Raw genomic sequence first — 21,872 nt, 5'->3', positions numbered from 1 at the left:
TCGACAAATGGGCTAAGGAAACGAACAGACACTTCACAGAAGAAGATGTACAAGCAATCAACAAACATATGGAAAAATGTTCAACATCTCTAGTAATAAGAGAAATGCAAATCAAAACCACCCTAAGATTCTATCTCACCCCAATTAGAATGGCGATTATCAAGAATACAAGCAACAGGTGTTGGCGAGGATGTGGGGAGAAAGGTACACTCATACATTGCTGGTGGGGCTGCAAATTAGTGCAGCCACTCTGGACGCAGTGTGGAGATTCCTTAGAAAACTTGGAATGGAACCACCATTTGACCCAGCTATCCCACTCCTTGTTCTATACCCAAAGGACTTAAAATCAGCATACTACAGAGATACAGCCACATCAATGTTCATAGCTGCTCAATTCACAATAGCCAGACTGTGGAACCAACCTAGATGTCCTTCAATTGATGAGTGGATAAAGAAACTGTGGTATATATATACAATGGAATATTACTCTGTCATAAAGAACAATAAAATTATGGCATTTGCAGGCAAATGGATGAAATTGGAGACCATCATGCTAAGTGAGATAAGCCAATCTCAAAAAACTAAAGGACGAATGATCTCGCTGATAAGTGGATGATGACACATAAGGGGGAGGGTGGGGGGAGTTAGTGTTTGGGTTAGGGTTAGGGTTAGGGTTAGAGTTAGGGAGGGGGACAAGAATGGAGGAAGAAAGGACTGTTTAGAGGGAAAAGAAGGGTGGGAAGGGTGGGGGGGAAGGGAAAAAATAATAGAATGAATCAAACAACATTACCATATGTAAATTTGTGATTATACAAATGGTATGTCTTTAACCCATGTACAAACAGACAAACAACATGTATCCCATTTGTTTACAATAAAAAAAAAAGACAAAAAAAATGCTCTCACCTATACAAAGTTATCATTTTGGGTTTATAGTGGAAAATGATCAGTCACAAGTCACATATTCAGGAAGCAAGTATATTTGGTTGATAAATCAATATAGAAAAGCTTTACTGTCTCCATTTGCACAAGGAGACTGTGTGCTTATGATTTAAAATGAATAATAAAATCTCTAAGTACAGAACTACATGTCAGTACCTGATGCATTTTTTAAACTCATTTAAGACAAGCATATTTTGTTCTCTTGGTTCTATTTCTTTATATTTAAAAACATTCAAAAAATTTATAGGTATAGCTGTGACCTTTCATAAGATCAGAAGTTTAGAAATTATTTTACCGAGAACTAGCTAAAAAGGTGTCCCATTATGACATCCACAATATTAATGGACAAGTTTGCTATTTATAATTTCAATAGGTGCAATCAATTCTACAATAAGTTGATATATTGACACAGTGAACTAAAAAGGAAATTAAAATCAAGTGATTGCATATAATACTATATAGGCAAGTTATAAACACTGTCCTCTGTTACATTATTAAAGTGGAGGTCAAGCCTGAAGAATCCTTCAATAAACAAAACCAGTTAGCCTTCATAAGTGATCTAAACTTAGTTCAATTTGCAAATGTAAGGCAACGTACCTTGAGCTATTTCTCACAAATCCTGTGTTAAAGATAAATAGTATTTAAGCTCAACCAATATGGAGGAATCAACAAGATTAAAATTATACAACTAGGGACTTTCAAAAAAATAAAGCAACCATGTACCTGTAACCTATCAGACATGTACCTTCCTTTATTTCTGTGGCAACCCTATTACAGTCTTCCCACTAAGTTTCCTAAGTGGAGGTCCCAAATCACTTCTGGTTTGGAGCTGTCTGATTCATGAATCAAATAAACTCTATAAAACTGCATTGTACCTCAGTTCACTTTCAACACCTCTAAATGAGAAATACAAAGACAGGCTGGGAAACTGTCTCTAGGCAGACAATGTAAAGACACAACTTTCTGTTTCTAAATTCAAAGTATGCATCCATGCTTGTTATGTAAGCAATTCAGTGACTATTACCTGTCATGTATTGTTCTAAGCGATTCAGATACAAATAAGAGTTTCTGCCCTTAAGATCCTCCAGTAGAAATACAAATAAATAAGACATGTTGGAGGTTTTTCAATGAAAGTATACTACTGGGGAGGTGCCAAAATGAAAGGACTACAGGTTGAGTATCCCTCATGTGAAATGCTTTAAGGGCCAGAAGTTTTCAGGTTTTGGAATAGTTGTATCTACTTAATGAGATAATTTGAAGATAAAGCCCAAATCTAAACACAAAATTCATTTATGTTTCATACAGAACTTATAATTGTTGCCTAAGGTAACAATTTTTTTCTTTATTTAATTTTGATTCATTGTACACAAATGGAGTATAACTATTGTTCCTCTGGTTGTACACGAAGAAGAGTTATACCATTTGCATATTCATACATGTACACAGGGTAATGATGTTTAGCTTATTCTATTTTCTTTCCTTTCTCTACCCCCTCCCCACCCCTCACTTCCATCTACACAATCCATCCTTTTTCCATTCTTCCCTTACCTCCCTCTGCCCCATTATGTATCATCCAGCACTTATCAGAGAAATCATTCGGCCTTTGATTTTTTAAGATTGGCCTATTTCATTTAGCATATTCTCCAACTTCATCCATTTACCTGCAAATACCATAACTTTATTCTGCTTTATGGCTGAATAATATTCCATTGTGTATATACCACAGTTTCTTTATCTATTCATCTATTGAAGAGTATCTAGGTTGGTTCCACAATTTGGCTATTGTGAACTGAGCTGCTATAAACAGTGATGTGGCTATGTCACTGTAGTATACTGATTTTAGCTCCTTTGGGTATAGGCCAAAGAGTGGGATAGCTGGATCAAATGGTGGTTCCATTCTTTAAGGAATCTCCATACTGCTTTCCAGAGTGGCTGTACCAATTTGTAGCCCCACCAGCAATGTATGAGTGTATAAAGGTAACAATTTAAAAAAAATAATTTTGTGCATAAAACAAAGCTTGTTTACACTGAGCCAACCAAAAGCAAAGGTGTCACTATCTCAGCCACCCATATGGACAATCTGGTTGTTCGGCATCACTCTCATTCCTGACTCTGAATTTATATGCTACAGATAAACACTAATTTTCTTAATGTATTCACATGTAAATAATTAACAGTAAAATGTATGATGTACCATTAATAGAATGCTAAAAGTAGTGTGTTCATGGCAACTAGATAGCATAGTGGCATCATTGCAATCTCCGTACCCATGTTTAAACAGCGCCACCAACAAACAATGGCAGCTTTATACTACACCTGTGATGCATGTGTTATTTAAAAGGTTACTATATACTACTTCTTTTTAGGTGAAAAGAACATCACACATAGTTGGGGGACTAGGAAATGTGTTTTCTAGAGATGAAGAAGCATCTGCTAGGTGGCATTTTCAAATGTTTCCTCCTGAGTTATTTGCTTTTGTCTGTAATTCTCTGATTTATAAACCAACATAATTTCTTGTATTGTTACAAATACGTGCTGCTCTCATATTTCAAAAAGCCTATTTCACATTTTCACCATGTCATATATAGGCACTTTTTCTGCAGTGATCACCCTTATCCAAAATCTGAGCCATCCATTGATAAATGAAATGGAGCCTCGTTATTGTTAAAAACAAAACAAAAAAAACCTTCCAGAATCTGGGGAGGTAGCTCAATAGAACAGTATACACTTAGTATATACAAAGCTCTGGGTTCAATCCCTAGTACTATGAATATGCACATATCCACAAACTGAAACCCTTCTATATCCACGTCTTCCAGTTTACTGACATTCTGAAGGTATACTTTTTTGTGTATGTAAGACCAGATATCACTTTTATTTCACATGAAATATAGAATCTTTCAAAATCACCACCTTGTTCATCTTATCACTGAATACAGTCCCATACCAGAGACTGTACCAGGCATACACAACTGTCTTTATTCATTTCAGTTTCCAATACTGTCAATAACATATATAGCACCCTTCATGCTAAACTGCTTTTGAAAACCCACATCCATGCCTCAGTTCACTGCTGCTAGCATAGTGTTTCAGAAAATGTTTTATATTTACTCTTCATTGATCTAATGACACCCTGGTCACATGGATGAATTAACAAAGTCACATATGGGGGAAAGTACATGGAATAAGCATTACTTTTAATGAGAATTTCAAATGGAGGATGAGCAGAACATTTGTCAGGGAATAACAAAATCTTGCAGTCATATGGTTCATATGAGTAGTGAGCACAAGTCATGGTACAAAATGTCTGTGAACAAGTCAGAAAAGATATCCCTCCTGATCCATGCCTGTTACAATGATAAAGGACCAGTAAGAAATGTATTCCTTTAGAATAGCAAGGAGACAAAAGTTTGCCTATCATACACTTCTACATACCTGTTACATTAGCACCTTCCACCACAGTTATTCTGTAGTTGCCATTTTTCATTTGCATAGGGACTATCTCATCAGCTGTAGTCAATATCTTTCTAGGGCCAAAAAGCCAAAAACGTGATGTTTCTTCAGCATTACATCTTGCTCTGACATCAGATTTCATCAGCAATGACCTTGGCAAAATCACTAATGAATTTTTGTGATCAGCAGATGCTTTACTGCCACAAATCTTGAAAAATTTAAAGCTGTATCTCTTCTTAAATTTCAGTAAAGAGCCTGTTGAGTATTTAGTATCCTTTTTTTTTTTTTTTTTTTTTTGTGGTTCTGGGGATTGAACTCAGGGTCCTTTAACTTTTAATTTATCATGATAGATCTTTGCTTCTCAATGATTAATATACCATTCAATGGTATATGTGTTCACTGTTGACACTGATAGCTCTGTTCTTTCAACAGGTGATCAACTTCACTTTAGCTTTATGCAGTGGTTTTTAATTTTTTCTGTTCATCACTTTAGCAATACTTCACCACTTTACTCCTCTGTTTCTTTAGGTCACATATGGTAATCATTCCTATACCTACTATCCTGTTAGATGTATCACACATACACCAATGCCCGATTTCTCCAACAGCTTGAGTTTTGTGCTACAAACATAAATGCTTCCTCTTTACAACTGTTAATCACTGGAGTATGTACAGGATTTTTTTAAAATGTTTTTGATAACACCTTTATATCACAAAGCAGAAAATATTTTAAAAACTCAGTTAAGTAATGCATGTATAGGTCTGGGCCTCAAGGTATCATAGGGATCTGACATTGCATGTGGAGTCTTAGAGTGGGAGGAAAGATATATTACGACTGAAAGGAGCTGGAAAGGTTTTTATCCCTTGAGGACACCAAATAAAATATGAGTTGTACACCTGCATTTTGACTACAACTCATCACCTAAGATTGGGGGTAAAATTTTTCACTTGTCACATAGAGTCGGTGCTTTCAGATTTTGGATCATTTCAAATCTTGGATTAGGGATGCTCAACTTACTGTCTCATTCTAGCTTAAGGGTAATTGCTGTCATAAAATTGTGGATACAGGAGAAACAATGGCCTCAGTCTTTCAAACTAGGTAGGATCCTCTAAAGAAGGAAGAAGGGGGTGAATTTCAGTTTCCAACAGCTGGTAAGTAATTGCCCTTGTTCTTATCAATATGTATCAGTGTGGTTCCAGAGCCACCTTCATCACAGACACGAAAGGGCAGAACAGTCAACTTTCAAGTTCCTTGGACCCACCCTAGACCCATGACTTGGAATGTGAGTTGTTGGTTCCAGGCATCTATTTAACAAGCTCCCATGGTGCTATATTCTTTAGATTCACTCTGGATCTGCCTTTCCCCCTGTTTCGGATTTCTAACCCTCTCAACTAAAACCCATAAGATTACATGCTTGAAGTGTAATAAACAGTTAAATCTTTTAATGCAGAATTTTGTGTTCTTTCCTGTATTAAGAATTTCTGAGAAAGTTATACCAAGATTCTATGAAATTAACACCTGAATGGCTCAATCCCTAATCTTTATATGAAGTAGCCTATGAGTAAATATGACCTATCTGAAAATAACATATTTCAGTTGCTTTACATGTGTATGAGGCTGTGTGTTATAATGTACAGTTAGGAAAGATGCAGAGAATAGATTGAGACATTTGCTTCATTGAAATACAGAGGACTGATTTCTTTTAAAGATGAAGTTAGAAGACCTGAATTGTTGCTATCACTACCTAAGTTACTTTGTTATTCCTTATCTGAAAACCATTGAGAGTTAAAAATATTAACTAGCCTATCACTTCAGGTATTTACTTCATCTAGCAAGGATAATGTTAACATAACCTTGGTTCTCTGTCCTTATACTTTTCAGAGATTCAACTATTTAGCCCATTATTTGACACACACACAAAAAATGCAACTTACGTACAGTGTACTATGTAGGTACAGTTAACCTTTTAATTTTTATTAGAGCATTATAGTTATGTATAGTAGTTGGTTTATCCTGACAGAATCATACATGCATGGAATTTTATTTGAGTCCATATTCTCCCTCTTTTCCCTCCCCTCCACATGCCCCTCCCCTATTCTCCTTCCTTTACTGGTCTTTCATTCAATTATTTTTTATTGGTTCTTTCTACTTATACATAAAGGTAAAATTCCCCGTGGTATATTATACATGCACATAATGTGATTTTTTTAAAAAAAATTCACTCCACATTTCCACCCCTTTCTCATTTCTCTCCCTTCTCAATCTCCTTCTATACTACAGATCTTACCTATATCTTTATATCCAATTCTTCCCTCCTCCTTTCCTTTACTTTACTCTAGCTTCCACATAGGAGAGAAAACATTCAATCCTTTATTTTCTGATGTTCTACATTTCCATCCATCTATCAGCAAATGCCCTGATTTTATCCTTCTTTATGGCTGAATAAAACAGTATCGTACATATATATATATACATATATATATATATATATATATAATTTCTTAATCCATTCATCTACTGACAGTCATACAGGTTGATTCCATAAATCTAGTTATTGTGAATTATGCCGCTATAAACACCGAGGTTTCTGTATGAAGTTACGGTATGCTGACTTTGGAATAAATACCATGGAGTAGAATAGTAGAATAGCAGGGTCATATCATGGTTTCACTCCTCGTTTTTTGAGGAATCTTCATACTGCTTTCCATAGAAGTTGTACTACTTTACAGTCCCAATAATGTACAAGTATACCTTCTTCCCCCACATCCTTACCTGCATTTATTCTTGTGTTCTTGATATTGCCATTCTGACCAGAGTGAGATGAAACCTTACAATAGTTTTGATTTACATCACTCCTATTGCTAGAGATGCTGAAGATTGTTTTCATAAATTTGTTGGACATTTGTGTTTCTTCTTTTGAGAAGGTTCTGTTTTAGATTTTTGTCCATTTATTGATTGGTTATTTTTTTTCTGGTGCTAAGTTTGTTGAGTTCTTTATATATTCTGTATATTAATCACCTTCAGAGTAGCAAGCAAAAATTTTCTTCCATTCTGTAGACTCTCTCCCTCCACACTCTTAATCATTTGCTTTGCTTTAAAGCTTTTTAATTTGATGGCATCCCACTTATTGCCTCTTGGTTTTATTTCTTGTGCTTTGAGGGTCTTATTAGGGAAGTGAGTGCCAGCACCAATACAATGAAGTGTTGACCCCATGTTTTTTTTCTAGCAGTTGAATATTTCTAATCTAATTAATAAGTCCTTAATTCATTTTGACTTTTGTGCAGGGTGAGGGAGAGGGACCTAGTTTCATTTTTCTACTTACTTATCCAGTTTTCCCTACATCATTTGTTAAAAAGGCTGACATTTCTCCAAAATATATTTATGGCACCTTTGTCAAATATCAGATGGCTATAATCATGTGGGTTTGTCTCTGTGTCTTCTATTCTGTTTCACTGATCTTCACGTCTACTTTGATGCCAATACCATGCTGTTTTTGTTACTATAGCTCTGTGGTACAATTTAAGATAGGGTATAGTGATGTTTCCTGCATCACTTTTCTTGCTCAGTATTGTTTTGGATATTCTGGGTCTCTTATTCTTCCACATGTATTTAAGGATCTTTTTTTTTTTTTTTTCCCCCTAATTCTGTGAAGAACATCATTTGTATTTGATGGGGGACTGTATTGAATCTGTACATTACTTTTGGTACTATAGCCATTTTGAAAATATTTTAATTCTGCCTATCCAAGAACATGGGAGGTCTTGCCATCTTCTAAAGTCTTCAATTTCTTTCTTCAGAATTCTATAATTTTCATTGTAAGGATCTTTTACCTCTTAGACTAACTCCCAAGGATTTTACTTTATTTTATTTTGAGGTTATTGTGAACAGGATAGTTTTCCTGATTTCCTCCTTGGCTGAATCACAAAAGTTATTCATTTATGGGTGTTGATTTTGTGTCCTACATTTATAAGCTCTAGAAGTTTTCTGGTAGAGTTCTTTTGTTGTTCTAAATATAGGATTATGTGATCAGTAAACAGTTTGACTTCTTCTTTTCCTATTTGTATCCCTTTAGTTTCCTTCTAATGTCTGATTGCTCTGGGTAGTGTTCTGAGAATTATATTGAATAGAAGTGAATAGGGTGAACATATTTATCTTGTTTCTGATTTTACTGGAAATGTTTTCAGTTTTCCTCCATTCGGTATGATATTTGCTTTGGACTTAATCATAAATAGTGTTTATAATGCTGAGATAAGTTCCTTCTATCCCAAGCTTCTCTGGCATTTTTAACATCAAGGGTGATGGATTTATCAAAGTTCTTTTCTGCATCTATTGAGATGATCATGTGATTTTTGCCCTTAATTCTGTTTAAGTGGTAAATTACATTTATTGGTTTCAGTATGTTGAACCAATCTTGCAAACCCGGGATGAAACTCACTTGATCATGGTGCATTAACTTCTTGATTTGTTTTTGAATGCAGTTTGCAAATATTTCATAAAGGATTTCATTTATGTTCATCAGGCATACTGGTCTATAGTATTCTTTCCTTGATGTATGTTTGTCTGGTTTTGGTAATAGGATTATACTGGCTTCAAATGAATGTATTTGGAGTTGTTACCTACCTTTCAATTTCATGGAATAATTTGAGGAAAACTGGCATTAGTTCTTTAAAGATCTGGTAGAACTCTAGTAAGAATCCATCTGGTCCTGGGCTTTTGTTAGAATGCTTTTAATTGCTGTTTCAATTTCATTTCTTGATACTGGTCTATTTAGGTTCAATTTGGGCAACTCATACATCTAGAAATTTGTCAATGTCTTCTAGATTTTGCAGTTTATTTAAGTATAAATTTTCAACATAGTTTCCATAGAGCCTCTGGATTTCAGAAGTGTCTATGGTGATATCTTCTTTTTTATTTATAATTAATTTTTATGAGTCATCTCTTTCTTTTAGTTAGTCTTGTTGCACTGATCCTGAGTATTTTTATACTCAATTTCATTAATTTTGGCCCTGATCTTAACTATTTCCTGTCTTCTACTGATTTTGTATTACTTTGCTGTTCTTTTTCTAAGGTCTTAAGGTAAAACATAAGTTTATTTGTTTGGATCCCTACTTTTTTTTAATGCAGGCACTCAATGCTAGAAATTTTCCATAGAACTGCTCTTCATACTATTCTGGAGATTTTGATATGTTCTAGCTCTATTCTTGTTTCTAAGAATTTCTCAATTTCTATTTCACTCCACAGTTTATTGTGATTTCTATAATTTTTTTTTATTGTTGGCTTCTAGTTTCATTCCAGTATGATCCAACAAGATACGTGGGATTATATATATACACACACACACATATATACATATTTTTTTCTTTTTTGTATTTTCTAAGAATGACATTATGACCTAGGATATGGTCTGTGTGGAAAAAGTTTCATGAACTACTAAAAAGGTAAATTTACCTGTTTTAGGGTAAAGCATTCTTTAGATGTCTACTAGGTCCATTTGATTTATATTTTTCTTTATGTTGAAAACACCTTTATTGATTTTATGTGAAAAACATGTGTTAATATCACCTAATATTATTGTGTTAGGTCTATCTGAAATGTAACATCAAGGAGTTTTGTTTTATGTATTGGGGTATGCTGACATTCAAGGCATATATATTTACTATTTTCTTGTTAGACTCTTCCTTTTAACAGGATATAGTGGCCTTGGCTCTTCTAATTAAGTCTGGCTTGAAATCTGCTTTGTTTGATATGAAAATAGGTACTTCTACTTGTTTTCAGACTCCATTTGTGTGGAATATTTTTTTCCATCCTTTGATCTTCAGCCTGGGTCTTTGCTTGTGAGTCTCTTGCAAGCAGCATATTATAAGACTGTTTTTTTTTTTTTTAATCCATTCTGCTAATATACGTCTTTTAGTTGGGAAATTGAGATCATTAACATTCAGTTAGTATGGATACGTGTTTGTGGTTTCTTGCCATTTTGATTTTTTGCAATATTTAATATTATCTTGATTCCCATTTAATTAGATTACTCTTCTATTGATCTTCCTCTATTTGGGAGCTTTGGGGATTTGTTTTTGTGTTCCTCTGTGGTGTAATACTGTAGTGGAGGTGATGCAGAATTCTATACTGAATGTTCCAAATGTTGGGTTCTGTATTTGAGAAAATTTTGGAATGCTGTAGGTAGGTATATGAGATTTGATCCACATCCCCTATTGCTGAGGACCTGCCATTCCTGGCTGAACTTCTGAATCTCTGGGACCTCCAGTAAAATCCTTCCTTTTAGCATCTTCCCTTTAGCTCTTATGGGGTGTTAGCAATAAAGGGGCTTCCTCTCTTGGAACTCAGAGGTGAACGGCCCAGGTAAAATTTTCTTTGTGCCTGTTATAGTCTCTCTGGTTCAGGTACCCTCTGGAAATTTTCTACTTAGCTACTGGTAACTTCCTTTATGAATTCACAATATCATTTCTGCTTGCAGTTGCACAAGCTACAGGGGTATAGGAAATTTTCTGTATCCACTGGCATTTTCTGTGCCTACAAAATGCTTCTTCTCCCTGAGACGAGCTATTTTTGGATTAGCTTTCCCTGAGCAGCTTACCCTTAACAATGCTGTTTCCATTAAAATCAGCCCTCTTCTGTAATCCACAGGTTCCCACAAACCAATTTATTTTTTTTTAAATTTATCTGTTGGTCAAGTGTTCCCTTTGTCTGCACACCCCATTCTATTCAGCTGCCACCCCTGGTAACCAAACTAGTACATCTCTAACATATTATGTCTTATGACTCCATTTCTCAAAAAAAAAGAGGACTGAAGTATGGAGAAATTAATAAATTTGTCTGAGGACATACATCAGTAATGTGGCCAGGTTCTGAAAACAGACAGCCTGGTTTGACAGTCTATCCTTGAACCACTACTGCTGCCTGCACAAGTTTATTTATGAGTACCAGAATTATACATATACATATTCATATACATGTAAGTAAAACAAACTAAGCATAAGAGATTACAAATATATGTGTGTATAAATAAAAGAGAATATGTACTTTATTTTGGCTACTACTAAGTATTACTATAAGTTGTACTATAAATACTACTATAGCACTACTAAGTACTTCTATAAATTACCTCATTTAATATCTATAAAGTATGAAGCAGATAGTTCAATTTTTCTAGTTTATAAAAGATACAACTGAGACCTCATCTAAATAGCTAAAATCTCCAATTAGTAGAACGATTTTATCAAAAAAATAGATCAGCAATTTTCAATTCTCAGAGAAAATTATTTATGATATTTATGTCTGAATATAGAATTCTTCAAGAAATGATTTTAATGCTTCTTCCCTAAAACGAAACCCAACCTCTAAAACATGCTGCCAGTTAATTAGTTAAAATAAAGAAGAAACTCTGCTCTGATCAGGCTCCTTGTTCATACCTGCATATCTAGTTCTTGGCATCTTTGCTTCAGCTCTTCTTTTTCTGCTAGTGCTTCCTGAAGTTCTTCCAAAGCCCTTTTAAGCTGAAATATGAATCCAAATTTTCAGGAAATCATGTTTAATAAAAATAGAAATCTATTTTCACAATGCATGCACAATGATACTAGAAATGGATTTTTGAAATTTATTCAATTTTGTTCTCTCCATGTAAGTAATATTTACAAAGTCACATCAACATTTAAGGTTGAGGTCCCACAGGAATAAAATTTTGTGTTAATTCTTGGGAAATATTTTGAAATTTTGAGGAGGTATTTTTTTAATTATGTCACAGAAAGAACAAAGTATATTCACATTTAAATAAAAATTTTATCAAATAATTAAACTTGAAATGTATCTTGAGATGACTAGTAATGCCATGAGAAAAAAGATCCATAAAAATAAATGACTAAAGATGTATTTGCCTCTTCTTTTATCCTATCCCCTAAAACCCAGATTGTGTTACACATGGGTATACTGTCCTATAACAGAACCTATAATCTTCAAGTTATTTCTTCAATATCGGGAAAGTGAATAGAAAGAAAGACAAAAATTATACTACTTTATTATTCAAACTATGATTAAAACTTAGGACAATTTTTTAAAATTTTATTTGTTCTAATTAGTTATACATGACAGCAGAATGCATTTTGATTCATTGTACAGGAATGGAGTACAACTATTCATTTCTCTGGTTGTACATCATGTAGAGTCCTATCATTCATGGTATCATACAAGTACCTAGGATAATGATGTCAACCTTATTCCACCATCTTTCCCACTCCCCTACCTCCCTTCTTCCCTTCACTCTCCTCTGCCCAATTCAAAGTTCCTCCATTCATTCCTCTCTCCCAACCCCATTATGGATCAGCATCCACATAGCAGAGAAAACATTTGGCCTTTGGTTTTGTGAGATTGGCTTATTTTGCTTAGCATTCTTCAATTTTTTCAGACTGTCTATTACTATTTAATTGTACAACAATCTAGCATGAGCCAAAAGTGCATTACAAATGTCAGGAGGAATACTGAATACCACTCAACTCTTATAAAATAATCATAAAAAAAACCTAGAGACCACCACTACTCACATTCATGAAGGAATGTATAATATTCAATATGGATCTTAAAGCTAAATAAATTATTTTCCATGGAAAAAATATTTTAGTAGATGCTTTCCTACATAAATCTTATGGAAATAATTGGCAAAGAACTCGTATCACTGAACATTTTCCTTACATACTGAAATACTCACCTGTTGTTCTAATTCTCCAACAGCATCATTTGTAGGACAGCTCACTATTTCTTTACTCATCAACTATGAAATTAAAATAAAATATAAATATAATAATGTTGATTAAGGAAAAATATATTTATCTAAAATGGAAAGTAAAATGATTCATATTTAGCTTTTACTTTCCTTAATTTGCTGATTCTTAGAACACTATCCAAATAAAAATTTTATTAGAGGGCTAACCTAAATAACAATGTTCAAGAATATTAGTGAGGATATTAAGAACAAATTGTGCTTGAAATATGTAGACATATTTGAAATATTTGTGTCATGAAAAATTAGTTTTAAAATTGCTGAATAAAACTGAACACATTAACTGATCAATAACTTTTAAAAATCTTTATAAAGCATAAAATAACAGTTTTAAAATACAGCCTTTAAATGAGTAATATATCAAAATTCCTAATTTGAGGAGTCATTTTAAAAGTAAAAAAGGGTCCTCTAAAAGTATCATTTTTTGCACATGCAGGGCAAACTTATTTATGCAAAATCCAACTATATGCAGACTACTGAAGGCCTGAATGATGTCTGCCTCTAGATTAAGCCCCTTCCAAAATGTGTTTCCTCTATTTTCTCTCATCTCCTTTGCACTCTACCTTATCTATGCTTTTTAGCCTGATAAAGAACAAACACTGGACCCATGAATCCTGAATTTTTCTGACTCTCCTGAGATGATCAGAATCACTTAAATCCAGGCTACTGGGCTCCAAAACCTAAATATTACCACATTTGCTCATGAATCTAATATTCTCGAAGTACAGATAGTACACGTTAACTACAATATCAGGAAAGTAAAAAAGAACGTGATTAAAATTTCCATTTGCACAAAGGTTGCTTCTCCTGTTTTCCTTGATTAGTTAGAGTTATTTTTTAGACCTTGACAACATCAATTTATCAATCAGTTTTTAGAATAAGAGGTACTAAAATTGGGCTGAAGGTTTTTTACAATATTTTGGGAGAAAAACTAAGAACACTAAGTAAACCCATTGGCAAAGGGTAAGTTTATGAAAGAAAAACTATACCACAAAATTTATAACTTTTATATAACATGGTTCAAGATTTTCATACTTACATGAATATGATATAACTTACCTCTTGAATAGCGGTCATGACCACATGTTGAACGGACTCTTCAAGTGTCATTATATTTTTAATATGTTCTATGATTTAAAAAAATTCAATCTGAAAAAAATCTACTCTTTGACCATAGTACTTAACAATTCAATAACTGGAATATGAAAATTCATTTACCATCAAGTCTTTTATGCAAATATACTATTTGTCCACTAACATATTTGAACATATAAATACTATGAATTGTCTAGCTAAAATGACTGCTCCAAAATTTTGATATTATTTTCTAATACTTTTATAGAAAACAAATAAGCAAAATAAAAAATATCAATATTTTTAAATGTCTTCTTCTTTTCCCATAAAAGAAATTCTCGAATTTTCTTACAAGAAAGAAACTAATAGGCCCAGAAAGTTTCATTTATCACATATATAGTTCACTCCAGGAAGGCTTTCGATATGAGTTACACAGCCTTCTGTAAACACCTGCTCAGAATCCACTCAGTCTCACCACAAAGAGATCCTTTCACCTTCCTACAAATACACATGCAATATCCTCAAGGTAAGCTGTCTTTACAAGAAATGAAGAACCTTAGAAAGAGTCTTTAACATATTTGCAGATTTAAATTCACTTCAAATGTATGTTCTCCAGTTAAAACAACTACCCTAAAATGTTAAAGCCTTATTATTTTCTAATACTTTGTTTTAATGATTCTTCTGGAAAACTTCTAAAGTTCTCTAAATCTTCTTTTCATTTGTAAAGCCCAGATTTGGACAAAGAGTCTGACAGGTTCTGGTATACACCAGATCACTAAGGGCTAAGGGGGAGAAAAATAATTAACCAGAAGATGAACAGAACATGGAATGATTTAAGTGGATAATCTGGATAACGTCTGCTGAAATCTTCATAAAAATAATCTCCTTTCCTATCAAGAGGGGAATTGTTAATCAAACCAGTACATTATTTTAAGACTAGGATTGTTGTAGCACCTTGGAATCATTTTGAAAATTTCTCATGGCAAAGTACAAGTGTGGAAGATGTTTCATATCCTAGATGTACTTTGTTTTTAAATTTAAGTTACATGGTTAATAGTTTTTTCCATTCATTTGCACACACTTAAAAATTGAAAACTGAAACATATATTTTCAAAAGTAAATTCAATTAGATACTTAGATAATTCTGATTTTTTAATAATAAAAGTGAAACTACTTCTTTATATTTACTACCTATTAAACTTTCATTTGTATTTCCAGAAATTGAATTTCCTTTTAAAAATATGAAGACAAAACTGCTCAGTGGTACTTAGAACTAAATTATAAACAGTCTACATATTTTATTTAAATTTGCAGGATGCAACAAAATCATCATTTTAGGAAAAATTACAGCTTAAAGTGTCAATATTACTGCTTAGAATAAAAGCATCTCTTTAATTCACAAGAAAATGAAATAAATCAAACAATACAAAATAGAATCAAAGTCAAATGTTAGTTCTCTAAAAATGACTAGTATAACTGAAAAACTTGGTAATATTAATTAAACAAAAACAAGATATAATCTTAAATTAAAATAGAAATAGCATTAATCAAAGAAAAAATAGAATATATCATAATTGTAATAGAAAGCTACCAGAGTTATACATGAATTAATACTTGTCAAATTGTGATTAAATATTCTGGGAAGTTTTAAACTTCCATTAACAAATATTCCTCATTTTTATGAAAATATCCAATAAAAGTTATTTGTCATTCTCTGTGAGGAATAAAAGTCTATAAATAAGTGCTGACTTGCCCTATAAAAAAAAGGACTTTAATGATAAAGAGTAATATGAAGAGATGTATTAATAGGAGTTTTCTGATATCTAATCCCTATCTTTTTTTAATTGATAAACTATCATTGATTTCATGTTTTTCTTTGTCCTTTCTGAGTTTGTTCTTATTGAATTTACTGTGTTGTATCCTTGCTTCATCAGTTATATGACGTTGAATGTGGTTTCTAAGATCTTGCATTGAAGTATTTTTTCAAAATATGGCAACCAAATTCTTTAATAAAGGTGGCATACTAAGACCAAGTTGGATAAATCATGAAAAAGAAAATCAGCATCAAAACTCATCACCCAGGCCAACACAGGGAAGGAGATTTGGGTCTAGTTCATCAATTTATTCATTTCATGTAACCAAAAATGATACTTTGATACTCAGTAGATATGGATCACTACGTTTGGATACACAAATATTACACACCAATTCCATTATATCATTAGACTGCTGATCAAGATATATTGGACAGCTATTCTACAAAAAGAAGAACATTATCTGAAGAAGCTTGAATATAATTATAATTTAATGAATATTTATTTATGAAAATCTATTAACCTAAGGTTCTTACATGCAATATAATCTATCAGATGAATAAGTATAATTCATTGAATATCTGCTTAAATCCTAAGAATTGAATTAATTAAATCAAGCCCTAGATAATTAAACCATCTTATGCTAAGACACATTCAATTTAGCCACTGAATATGAGAATCCACGTACAAATAGGATACGTAAGATATGCAGCTTTTCAATGGCAGAGAAGGGGTTGAACTCAGATCCCCAATTTTACATTTCAGGGTGCTTTCAACCAAAATGAAACATTGAGGCTAAATGCTACCTTGCAAATACTGGCAAAAAAGGTAGTTTCAAAAAGTGAAATCCTCAGTTGATTGAACTTTACTTACCTTGCTTCTTTTCACAGTTGACGGCACAACCTAAAATAAGCTGTAGCAACCTCCCAAGCTCCACAGAATTCGAACATTCAGTTATTTGGTTTAAATCAGGGATAAGTTCTTCAGAAATCTGCTGCCCCAAAAACTGTAGAATCAAAATAATAAACTATATCACTCGTTTTTGTGGGCTACAAATACTTTACTACATTTAATTATTAAAAGGAAAATTAATTATAATTAGGTTTATGAAGCAATTCAGATAAACTAAGAAATGAAAAATCAATAATTATTTATTAAAACCAGTTGGCAATGTTAAGACAATCTCAATATTTTGTGTAATCAACCACAAGCAATGATATGTGCTTCTGATTTGATCTCATTTTCAGAGAGAGAGGGATTTGTTTACTTTAAAAAGCACTTGTTCTGGTCTACTAGGACAAAGCTTATGGCTTTCCATTAAATAATAAACAGGTTGATGTTAAGCCAAAGGATATTTGTAAAATCACAATATAAATCATTACACTTTTTTCAAATGAACAACAAGTCTAATGGATTAGTTTTTCCTATCCTCATTTTTGTTAAGTTTATTAAAATGTTTTTTGAATTGGAAAAGGATTCAAAATGACTTTTAGGTATTTGATAAATTGAAAGATCCAAAGGGCATTAAAATTTTTTGGAAAGAAATATAAGTTTAATTGTGTGACACTATTAACACATAGAAACAAAATTCTTTAATGGCAAAATTAATTCAAAACTGTTAATCATTAAGCAATAAATTCTATTTGAAAAAATAACTTAGAGCATCAACATATAAACTTTTTTTGCAAATACAAAATATATTTAAACTTTAAACCAAGTAATTCCACAAAACTTAAGAGTTCTCTAAAAATGGCAATAATATATTTTGATTGTGAATTACACTGAAATCAAATATTATGAATAAAAAGTCAAATCGTTCCTCAATGTCCATTAATTATCACATAGCATCTTGTATTTGAAGGCATATCTTTTGCATACCTCATGGTAATAACTCATAATTCCTTGAAGTACCTTCTTTAAGTTACTAGCCTAAAGTGATAAAAAAACAAAAAAGAATATGAAATAAACCTTTTTCATATTAATATGAAAGAAAATCTCTACCAAGGTGAAAGACAATAAAACTTTCCCCTGATAAAAATACCCAAAACACTGCAGTACAGTTCTTTACCAAGAGTTTTGAAAATACAACATGCAATAAAACTAATTAATAGAAATTCCAAAATGTATAATATAAAAATTAACAGAATTTTTTAAAAATGGACAAAATCATAATCAACTGTAGAGATTTAAGGACTCCTCCCTATGTAACTGATTAGAATAATTTAAACAGAAAAATTAATGAAGACATAAAAGATGCACAAAAGTATCAATAACTTTGATATACTCCACATTTGTGGAACAACTTCAAGAACCACACGTTCCTTTCAAGTGCATATGGAACACTTATGAATAGTTAGGTTCATAATATAAGTCCCAGTAAATATAAAGTATTTCTCGTATTAATGCAGGTATGTTTCCAGAAAGAAATGGGAGTAAATTAAAACTCAATCAATAAAATAAAAGTATTTAGAATTTGAATTACCTACTTCTAATTTACCATAGGTTTAAAAGAGAAATCAAAAGAGGAAATTACCAAATATTTCAGACTGAATGAAAATCAGAACACAGTACATTAAAATGCATAAGATGTGGCTAAAGCAATGTTTAATATTGGGGGAGAAAGGAGACTAAAATTTATTATTTAAACTTCCACTTTACAAAGCAAGAAAAAGAAGAACATATGTAAGCAGAAGAAAGGAAATAAGAAAGATCCAAATAGTAAATGAATTAAATAGAAAATAGTATTTAAAAAATAAAACTGAAAAACAATAAGCCAGACATTAAGGAACAAATTTCCAAATTTACTAATTTTAGGAAAGAAAGATGATGCATCACTTAAAGATCATGGGTCATTAGCATACTATTAGCATAATAATTCTGCTAAGAACAATTTTTTTGGGGGGGTAGGGAATAACCACTGTGCACATCCCCAATCCTTTTAATTTTTCATTTTGAGGACAGTGCATCAGTAAGTTGCTGAGGCTGGTCTTGAGCTTACTATTCTCCTGTCTCTACTCCCAACTTGCTGGGATTACAGGCATGCTACCATGCCCACTTGTTTAGAACAATTATATGCCAACCAAATGAAACAATTTATATGAAACAAACATTTAACTTACAAGACATAGAACTGAGAAAAGAGAAAAGATTTTAAAAATAGAAAATCAGTTTTACAGTTTCTCCTAAGATTAAACACATACTTACACAATTTAGCAATTCCACTCAAGAATTTTCCCAAAGAAAATTAAAATATTTGTTAAGCAAAAACTCACATGTGAATATTCATTGCAATTATAATCTTAACAGCTAAAAGCACAAATAATTCAAACATCCATCAACAGGTAAAGAGTTAAATTGTGGTAATATCAAAGTATTGAAACAGTATACACACCAAAAAAAAAAAAAAAGGTACTAATGTAGGCAATATGAATGAGGGAATGAGACTCAAAAACATAATGAGTGAAAGAAACTAACCACAAATAGAACACAGTCTATTGTTACATTTATTTGGAATTCTAGAAATGAAATCTATAGTTACACAAAGCAGAGAGTAGATCTATGGCCATCTGGGACCAGACACAGGGTAGAGAGGAGACGATTAACTGGGAAGGAATCTAAGTGCATATTTTTGTTTAATAGAAATGCTCTATATTTAAATATGACAGTAGTTAGATGAGAGCATACACGTGTTTGAAAGTCATAGTAAACAGTAAAATGTACTCACAAATTAATTTTTTTAAAAAGGATCTAGTCAAGTTTATTGCTAATTTTGGACTACTGTTTGGAAGAAGAGATACTCCCAGTCATTCTTCATACCTTTATTCTCCAGTTGTCCCCAACATCCTCTTTAATTCTGCTTAACCAAGATTCATTGAACCAAGCTATATCACTAAAACAAAAATATAAAGGCTAAAGGTTAAAATGTGTTTATTACATAAAACATACCAAACTGATCAACAAAGTTACTTTATAGCTTAGTTTATCCTCCTGAAAATAGTAAAGGTTTAAATGAACCCACCAAATTTTCTGTGATTCTTAAGAATTTCATTTTGGAACTTCTCATATTAAATTACTTAAGTCATTAACACCTTAAATTTAACAAACATTTACTACTAAAAATTTAATTCTTGGGCCTGCTAATACGAAGGTCTAAAGTACCACTCCTGAAGGGAATGAAAACCAACATTTTAATGAGTATCTACTATGTATTAAGCACTGTGTTTGACAGTTTTCCATGTTATTTCACTCAAACATCATAGTAACTTGGAGAAGGATATATATTATTATTCTCAGTCTTCCTATTCAAGGCATTGAGGATGAGAGAGGGAAAGTAATTTGCCATAAGTAACTAGTACATTGTGAAGCACAAAATGAATCTAGTTGAGTAGAAAGGAGTAAAATGAACTTAACTGAGGAATCTACAAACTTAGCTTTAATTAGAAGAAAAGTTACATATTTATATTGAAGGTAAAGACAAATATTTGCTATGCAAAAACTATATATATTTAATAAAGTTTTGAAGAAAACATTTGACTATACATAGTGAACAATATGTAATTATATTAACAGATTACATTCTAAACAAATATTTGGATCCTTCCACTGAGGAAGGAAATGAGGGAAATTAATATGAAAATGAATAATTAACTATTTTGACTCAGAAATAACAGCTATTAATGGAAGAAAATAAAGAACACAGATAACTACACTCGGGGAAGAATCAGATAAAGGCTCTAAGAGTTAAGCTACAATATCACAGATTGTTAGTGTTGAAGAGATCTTAAAGTCTTATCTAAATTTTTACCTGATGGAAATGTCAACTATAATATGAAGGAAAAAAGAGGTTCTTTTCCAAGGCTATGTCTTAAATTTAAATATGCAAAACTGAAACTATAACCCATTGCTTAATCTTTCTGAAATCATTCTGCTTCAAGTGTTCCAATGGAGAACATACCACTCTCATACAGTAAACAAAAAAATGGTACCACCATTTCCAATTAATTTTTTTGGAATTTGTAACTATTTTCTTTTCAGTAAATTTATGTTAATTTTACTCAACTTTTTCCAGATGCTAAGACTATAATAACCAAAACAACTTAGATAAATGTAAAAATGACAAACTGCTAACTAGGTATTTATCTGAAATGACTGAATTAATTTAATAAATCAAAGTAAAATTACTTTCTTTTTATATTAGACCGAGTAATAAAAAGTCCTACACAAAAGAGAAAGGTCAGCTGTAATGAACAATTTTATGTTAACTTGGCTAGACCACTATATCCAGATATTTGGTTAATCACATCTAGATGATGATGTGATGTTATTTTTCAGATAACATTAAACATCTAAATCAGTAGACTGAGTAAAGCACATTACCCTCCATAATGTGAGTGGTCCTCATCCAATTAGTTGAAGGCCTCCAGAAACACTGACCTCCATTGCAAGAAAGAGCAAATTCTGCCAGCAGACTACCTATGATCCTGGTAGCTCTTCAGGTTTCCAGCCTGCTGGCTTACCCCACAGATTTTGGACATTCAAATCTTTGCAACAACATGAGCCAATCCCTTAAAATAAATATCTGTGTTTACACATGCACATGCACACGCACACCAACATCTACCTTATTGCTTCTACTTCTCTGCAGTACTCTGACTATAAATCTTTTTTAACTCTCTCTCTCTCACACACACACACATACACAGTCAAAAGATATCTAAGTATATGATTCTATGCTGTAACTTTAGAAAATGAACCTAGAGATTAATCTATTCTTGTTATCTAGATTTTTTAAAATAATCTT

General features: G+C 32.3%; 1 protein-coding gene across 2 annotated transcripts in view; it reads right to left on the bottom strand.

The window, feature by feature from the left end:
• The window catches only part of HOOK1 (hook microtubule tethering protein 1), a 71,413-nt gene that overhangs the window by 37,550 nt on the left and 11,991 nt on the right, over positions 1-21,872 (bottom strand). For both annotated transcript variants that reach the window (XM_079103754.1, XM_079103753.1), the window contains 6 exons: positions 19,889-19,961; positions 17,951-18,001; positions 16,946-17,078; positions 14,244-14,311; positions 13,113-13,175; positions 11,824-11,907 (listed from right to left, as the gene is read on the bottom strand). In XM_079103754.1, coding sequence (XP_078959880.1) covers positions 11,824-11,907; positions 13,113-13,175; positions 14,244-14,311; positions 16,946-17,078; positions 17,951-18,001; positions 19,889-19,961 — 472 coding nt within the window. The remainder of the gene's footprint in view (positions 1-11,823; positions 11,908-13,112; positions 13,176-14,243; positions 14,312-16,945; positions 17,079-17,950; positions 18,002-19,888; positions 19,962-21,872) is intronic.

Source organism: Sciurus vulgaris, assembly GCF_902686455.1.
Source record: "Sciurus vulgaris genome assembly, chromosome: 1".
Classification (NCBI taxonomy): Eukaryota; Metazoa; Chordata; class Mammalia; order Rodentia; family Sciuridae; genus Sciurus; species Sciurus vulgaris.
The sequence above is the reverse complement of the archived record's forward strand: the minus strand, read 5'-3'. Positions and strand labels throughout refer to the sequence as shown.